The 8,167-nt window shown below is 43.0% G+C and overlaps 1 protein-coding gene across 1 annotated transcript; it reads left to right on the forward strand.

Moving 5' to 3' along the window:
- The first annotated feature begins 1,774 nt into the window (after positions 1–1,774).
- Positions 1,775–2,395, forward strand: LOC121786739. Its single transcript, XM_042185369.1, has 2 exons — positions 1,775–2,091; positions 2,317–2,395. The coding sequence occupies exons 1-2, from the start codon at positions 1,775–1,777 to the stop codon at positions 2,393–2,395; spliced, it is 396 nt and encodes a 131-aa protein (XP_042041303.1).
- Positions 2,396–8,167: the final 5,772 nt, after the last annotated feature.

An 8,167-nucleotide genomic window follows, 5' to 3' on the forward strand; every position in this document is an offset into this window, starting at 1 on the left:
CAAGAGAAGACGACCTTCACGTGTCCTTTCGGGACATATGCATACAGGAGGATGCTCTTCGGGTTGTGCAATGCGCCAGGAACTTTCAACCGATGCATGATGAGCATATTCTCGGACCTGCTGGAGGAATGCATCGAAATTCTTATGGATGACTTCACAATGTATGAGAATTCTTTCAAATCCTGCCTTGCTAATTTGGATCTGGTGCTGAGGCGATGCCAAGAGAATAATTTAGTGCTGAACATTGAAAAAAATCATTTCATGATACCCGAGGGGATGGTTTTAGGCCACGTCGTCTCTAAGAGGGGAATACAGATTGATAAGGCGAAGGTGGATGTTATTTTGAAGCTGCCATTTCCCACAAATCAAAAAGAAATACGAGGTTTTCTGGGCCATGTAGAATTCTACAGGAGATTTATTAAGGACTTTGCCAAGATCGCACAGCCATTAACTCACCTCCTAAAAACGATGTTGAGTTTGTTTTTGATGAAAAATGCCAGCATGCCTTCCAACTCTAGAAGGATCGCCTCGTTTCGGCCCCGATCATTAGAGCCCCAGACTGGAATCACCCTTTTGAGGTGATGTGCGACGCGAGTGACTTCACAGTTGGAGCAGTTTTGGGTCAGAGGATAGAAGGGAAGTGCTATGTGATATTCTATGCCTCTAAGACGCTGAATCAAGCTCAGAAGAACTATGACACTACGGAGAAAGAGATGCTGGCCATTTTGTACTCTTTTGAGAAGTTTCGCCCATATCTATTGGGATCCAAGGTCATAGTGTACACGATCATGCAGCTATCAAATACCTTCTAGCGAAGAAGGAGTTAAAGCCCAGGCTGATCCGTTAGGTGTTACTGCTGCAAGAATTCCACTGGGAGGCAAAGGATAAAGCTACGATAGAGAATAGAGTGGCAGACCACTTGAGCAGGAAAAATCAAGGAGAGGATAAAGAAGATGTCCCTGACGCTTTTCCAGAGGAACACCTATTTTGCGCCCATGGATCGAATGTTTTGATCAGCTGGAAGGATGCGCTTGACGCAACTGATCCAGTAGCCTTTTTAAATAAAGTAAGCAGAAGGCAAGCTGAACTCTGGTTCGCTGATATAGCAAACTATTTAGTAACTGGAGAACTACCTTCTACACCAGAGGTGACAAGAGCCAAGAAGTTAAAGATTAAGAGTGAAGCCAAGTACTACTTTTGGGATGACCCGTATTTGTGGAAAATGGGAATTGATCAGGTCATCAGGAGGTGCATTCCAGAGTGGGATCAGGAAGACATATTGGTTCATTGTTATTCTCTTGCCTGTGGTGGTCATTTTGGTCCTAAGAAGACAACGAGGAAGGTTCTGGATAGTGGATTCTATTTGCTAGATCTTCATAAGGACGCCTGTGAATTCTATAGGAGGTGTAGCCGGTGTTAGTTAACTGGTGGGATTTCTGTAAAAGATGAGATGCCACAAGTACCCATCGTGGTATGTGAAATATTTGATGTATGGGGAATGGGTTTTATGGGACCTTTCCTTCATTCTATGGGAACTCGTACATTCTAGTTGCAGTTGACTATGTGTCTAAGTGGGTGGAAGCCAAGGCACTAGTGAACTGTGAGGCTCAAGAGGTCTAAAAGTTTCTGAAGTCCAACATATTCAGTAGGTATGGGATCCATAGAGCTATTATCTCGGACCAAGGCACTCATTTTTGCAATCACACAATCGAGGCTCTAATGAAGAAGTATGGGGTGAACCACCGTCTGTCCACTCCTTATCATCCACAAAGCAATGGTTAGGCTGAAATTTCAAACAAGGGAGATTAAAAGCATCCTCGAAAAAACAGTGAGTACTTCAAGGAAGGAATGGAGCAAGAGGTTAGACGATGCCTTGTGGGCTTATCACACTGCATACAAAACTCCAATCGGCATGTCACCATACAGACTGATATTTGGGAAAATGTGCCACCTCCCTGTAGGCATTGAACATAAAGCTTACTGGGCAGTCAAGGAAGTGAATATGCAACCTAAGGTGTGTGTTGAAGAAAGGAAACTCCAACTGCAAGAGTTGGAAGAACTCAGGATTGAATCCTATGATGAAGCCATGTGGTACAAAGAGAAAACCAAGCTGTGGCATGACAAGAACCTGAGGACGAAAGAGCTGCACGTGGGGAAAAAATTCATGTTGTTCAAGTCTAGACTTAAACTGATGCCTGGGAAGCTGAAATCAAAATGGACGGGACCATATACCATCACTGCCCTTCGAGCAAACGGAGCAGTGGAACTTCAAGGGAGTGATCCTAACTCTACCCCTTTCTTGGTTAATGATCACAGGGTGAAGCCATTTAGAGACAACTCAGAGGTGCGCACAGTGGAAGAAATTCCATTGCGCACAACTGATGTTCTCGCCTAAGTTGATCAACTTGTAAATGTTCTGGGTGATCCACTTGATCAATTGAACGAATCATGTCAAATCATGAATAGATCAAGTGAATTCCTAGAGCATTGACAAGGCTTGTACATAGTTGTGAAGAGTGTCTTTTTCTGTTTTTTTAAAAATGAAATCCAAACAAATTGAAAAAAGTTAAAATCTCAAAAATATTTTCGGGAGTCTAAACCTGGCTGGATCAAGTCGCTTAAGCATTTAAATTTGAAGGAGACCGTTTCACGGAACTCATTTGATCCAGCCAAGTCGAAACTCCCACTTTAACTATGTAATTTTGTTTGTTGAAAGTGTCCTAAGTGTGGAAATGAAATGTGACTGGCACGTGTGAGAAAAAAGGGGAAAATGTGGAGAATTTTGGGAGAAAACTGAAGGTTCTCTAATAAAATAGTGTAATTTGAACCTCTCGTACTCCACTCTCCCAACTACTCTCGTAATTTCTCACCATGATTTTCTCTACATGTACCGGTGAAAGCAAACCCTAGTTCCGCAATCCATCACAATCAACCAAAGAAAATGGAAGGACAGTCACAGAACGCCTCAGGAAGCACCCCCGCACCCATATCCACCGGAAGTTTAAAACCCGTTCAGCACAGAGTCGAAAGGGTGGGTGTCGTTCTGACCAATACACCACCGCAAGCCACTGGAAGCAGTCAGCCAGCCACCGCCACACTCTGTCTAGAGGCATTAACGATGTTGGTCCAGTCGCTGAAACCCGAGGACAATGCTACTCAGTTACTAACTCAGGCTGGGATAATACCTACCCCACCACCTACCAATGATGTCCAATCCTTAGTAAAGCGGAGAGGACGAGAACGGGTGTAGCAGTGGAACAAAGTGAAGGGGTAGATCACCAGCTACTGGATACAGGAAAACATACAGAGGATCCCACCATCCAGCAAGATGAAGTTCTGCAGATTGTCAGGCAGATAAATACATAGGTGGAGCCAAACTCGACAGCTGAAGTACCGAAGGAGGTTCAGGGGGAGTCAAATACTAGTGAAGGCCAGCTAGAGAAGACTCATCGGGGAGGAATTCTAAAGAAGAGAAACCAAGGATAACCTCTGGAGAGCGAGCAGGGGAAGATGTTCACAGCGCAGTAGGACCCCCACGTCGCAGGAGGAGGGTCCTGACGGATGAAGAGCCTGAGGAAGACGACGACGTCATCTTCACACTGATAGAAGCGTTGCCTAGCTCTGGGCAAGTCAATCCACCTGCTAAAGAGGATGACATTGAAAGGGAAAGGAAGGAAAGAAAAAGGAAGGGAAAGGCCATGGCTACCCCATTAAAGAAGAAGCCAAGACAGGCTTCAACGACCTTGGTGTTCCAAGAAGGACGGCGGAGATCTGAGGAACAAGATGAGGACGAGGATGAGGGGCTAAGGATGGAGCGTTGCACCAAGTGAAGGAATGATGGGGCGAGGAGTACGTCCGAGCAGAGGCCAGAAATGGCTAGAATACAATTCAAGAAGATGGAGGTCTGTCTGGACAACGATATGCTAGGACGGATGATTACGTTCGACGACCCCCAGTTAATGAAGGAATGTGGAGCCAAGATCGGGCGAGGCAAGAAACCAAGGTCCGGGAGACGATTAAACTAAGAGGCCTTGGAGGAGCTAGAAGCAGTAGAGGAATTCATGAGTTTATCACGGGGATAGGTTTTAACTGACTTTTGGTTCTGAGCTCACCAAAGATGCCGATAGAGTTGGCCCAAGAGTTCTTCACTTCATTCCATTTCACATACTCGACTGATGTAGGAACCGAGTCTATCAGCTTCAGGCTATTTACAAGAGAAATGAGAACGAGCATCAGGGAGTGGTCTGTAAGACTTGTCCTGTACACTGCGGACCAAGAGATTGAATAGTTTGAGAGAGACATTGGTCCTCCAAGGGAAATCCCAGAATTCAGCGCGCAAGCTGCCTGGGAAGAAATGGTTCCGAGGGGCACTAAGGCTTACCAACCAACAGTATCCACAGTTGATTGCTTCAGGAACCCCATCCTCCGTCTAGCTCAGGTCTTTGTGGGCGCCAATCTGCTATGCCAAGCCAACACTGCCGCCTCCGTCAAAGAAGCCGAGCTGTACTTTATGTGGTGTATGTTGAGGAAAAGGAAGGTTCACTTAGGCTATTGGCTTGCCTGCACCTGTCAGTCAATCTTCAAGAACTGTGTAGAGATGACCATCGTGGAAAAGATACCCATGCTGTCTTATTGCCCTCAACTCGAGTTGTTTGGTGAACAATTCCTTTTGAATGTCGGTGTCCTGGTACACAAAGGTGGTGTTCTTAACTTCTACGAAGTGACTAAGCCAGGTTCACAGCCGGTGGGATCTGTCAAGAAGAAAAATAAGAAGAAGCGGGAGGAGGTAGTTGTGGTTGAGACGGAGAGAGAGACAAGAGCAACAACTGAGATAGCCACATACACTCTACAAACACAAGATGAAGTTGATGTGCCTTCTTCATCCACTGCACCTGAGGTGTCCCCTGGACATGTCAGTCTTGTGGAGCTCGTAGGCTAACTGGGTGAGTGGAGAGCCAGAATGGAGGGGCAGGTTGAGAGGATAGCCCTGAATACTGAAAGAATAGCCCTGAGTTCCGAGGCCCAGACGCAGCTGCTAACATCCCAAACGGAAATCCAGATGAAACATAATGAGGATGTTAGAACGTTGGTCTTCGCGGTACGGGATATGATTTCTCTGATGGCCAGAGAAGTAATCCCACCGAGGCAGAGGGCTCCCCAACATGCTACCCAAGGTGTAGGCAGTAGGCGACCAACTGGAAGAGTTGATTCCTACTCCAGAACAGCTGACTCTAGACAGGATCAGCCAAGGAGATGAACCTGCCCCTGATGACCAAGTAATTTTCATGTTAGTTCCTGTATATATGTGTGTGTCTGTTTGTCTTTTTCACACTTAGCCTGGTGCCCAGTCTAAGTGTGAGAAGTTTGTTTCCTGTTTATATGTTACCTTCTCACACTTAGCCTGGTGCCCAGTCTAAGTGTGAGAAGTTTGTTTCCTGCCTAAGAAGCCTTCATAGTTTGTTTTTTCTTTAAACCCCCGAGGGGTCGAAACAATTGTTGCTTAGTTTTTGTTCATGTTTTCTTCCGGATTCTAGTTGTTATTTTGTTTAGTCTCTATTCTGTTCCTTGTTGTTGATCGATCTTCTGAATTTGAGATTTGGAATTCTGTTTTGTTTGTTGAAGATCATTTTTGAAATGGAGTTTTCAATGCAAGCTGTTTCGGATCTGATGTTCTCTGTTGTGTTTCTTTTGTTTAGCTTAGTTCTGTTCTAAATTGGAAGTTAGCTCTGCGCAACTCAGTGATTGATGTTTAGATCTGAAGTTAGGACGAAGTATGCGATGCATGTTGGTTTGAATTCGGTGATTTCAGAGTTAGATTTTGTTCAAATTACCTTTGTTACTATGTTTTTCGATTTCTCGTAGTTAGATCTAAGTTTCACTTCATTAACTTACATGAGTCTAGGATAGACACCTGATGCACTTTTTATTAGCACTATAAATACCTGCAAGTATACAGAGTAGGAATAGTATAACTAAAGGTCAGTACCGGATATCGATCACGGGGAAAGCAAACACAAATTGTCTATCCTCTACTAAAACTCAATTACTATTTGGAAAACCAGAAAATTGGAAGATTTTTGAAAATAATTGACTTTGAAAATAAAGAAACAACTAATTGCAAATAAATCAAAGAGATAAAAGTGTAGAGATAAGGAGAATTCCAGGGATGTGCTTTCACAATTATGGTTATACAAATTCCAACTACAACACCCTAGCACAGTTCGTACTTTGATAGAACGAGTCACCTAGCTTATGCTCATGCGATGCAAACGTTGATTACGAATATTAGGGTTGTCAATCCTAAATATGTAACTCCTAGAAGCTCCTAATACCTTTGAAAAGTCCTCACTCTCAATTAGCAGTGCCGTTTTAAAGGAAGCTAATTGTAGTGTCTATTAAGTGGATCTAACTCGCCAACCTCCTCTCACAATTATGTAGCAAGTTATATTAAATCATCACCGAATGTGTCACTCAAACGTGAAGTATTACGGAACAACTTATGGAAGAAACAAAGTAAGAACAAACGAATGTTAAATAGATAAAGGAATTGTATAAACTAATAAAAGTTACTAACACATCCCTAGAATCCTATGAGTTTAGTTACACATAATGAAATAAGCTAAACACATAAATTGATGGGAACACAATGAAAGCATAAGAACTAAAGCAATAAAACCCAAAGGTTGAATCCTTGTAGCCTTGATGATGTTGAATCCTTCTTCAACTCCTTGCACAATGAAGTACTCTAACTCTTGAACTCTGGAAATATTTTGCAAAAAGAAGAACTTCGTTTGATTAAGCTTTGGGGGCTATTTATAGGGGAAAAATCGTCCCTCATCATATAAGGAAAAGGGTTGCAAAATATGGTAAATCGTCCCTCACCATAACGCCGGACTCTCGACAGCAGTCGCCACGCATTCTCCAGTGGTCGTTGGGTGATAAGTCGTATTCTAGGCCTTGGTTACTGGTCAGTATGATGTGCATAATTGGAATATATCTGCAAAACAGTTGCTAAAGTGTGCAGGGAAAGTGTTCCAGTCAGAAGGAAAGGTATCGGATAACTCAGGTGAAAAGGGCGTCAGAATGTTGCTATACTGACCAGTATGCATGCCAAAAAGGCTCGAGATGGAGAAGAAGGATTGTTGGGAAGATCTGCCACAAGTAAGGGCAAAAGGGACATTTCGCGAAGAGAGTCTACCCTAAAAATCAAGGGCAAGCCTCCCTATAAAAGGAAGCCACTTGGAGAGAGGAAAGAATCATCGATCATAGGGAATCATCATGAGGAAAAACACTCTTAGTTAGAGTAGTTCTCTCTCGGCAGATCAGTCCTTCAGCCTAGTCTTTCATATTCTCGTTCCTCGCCACAGCCATGGTCACCTGAGAGTTTCATCAGTTCGTCGGAGTTCCGCCTTCTCTCATTCCAGTCAGCGAGTTGTGTAGTGTAAGCAGTTCCATCGCCCGGAGTGGCAAAACAATCTTTATTTGCTTTCTTAGTTAATCGCACTTTGTTTTCTTACGTTGGATTGGTTACATTTTCAATATTTGCTTACTTTGAAGTCTTAGTTGTGATCCCAACATTTTTATGATACGAAGTCGTTTTTGTGCATCGGTTCCTGTTTGATTCTGTTTCTTTCTGCCTAGATAGCTTAGATCTAGTTGTTACAGTAATTTTCAAGTGTTGCGAGCATGTTTTCATTTCCGAATTGATAGATCTGAGTTCATGAGTTTAGATAGCTGTTAGATTTTAGATCTGAAATGGTTAAGTGTGAAAGCCTAGTTTACGTGATTTCCGCCACCTTGCATATCACCCAGTAAGCTTAATTTCAGTTCCGATAGTTAATCTTTAGATTTGGAGTTTTAATCGTAGATCTATTTTTGTGAAGTTGCTAATCTGCAATTCTCGTTCCTGAATTGTGAGTTTGTTGATCTGATTTAATTCATGTGGAAGAAGATAACATCTACATCAAAGTTTGAGACCACTTTTGCTTTTTAACTACTTTTTACTATTGTCCTTTACTTTTCAGCTGGTACCTTACAGATCTGACAAAATAGCCACGCAACTACCACTTATTCTCTGATATTCCGTTTAGCCATTAATAGTAACCCAGTACCTTCTACATATTTCCTGAAACCCATGTTTCCTACTCTCACGTACACAGCTACATGT

Source organism: Salvia splendens, chromosome 22 (assembly GCF_004379255.2).
Source record: "Salvia splendens isolate huo1 chromosome 22, SspV2, whole genome shotgun sequence".
In the NCBI taxonomy this organism is placed as follows: Eukaryota; Viridiplantae; Streptophyta; class Magnoliopsida; order Lamiales; family Lamiaceae; genus Salvia; species Salvia splendens.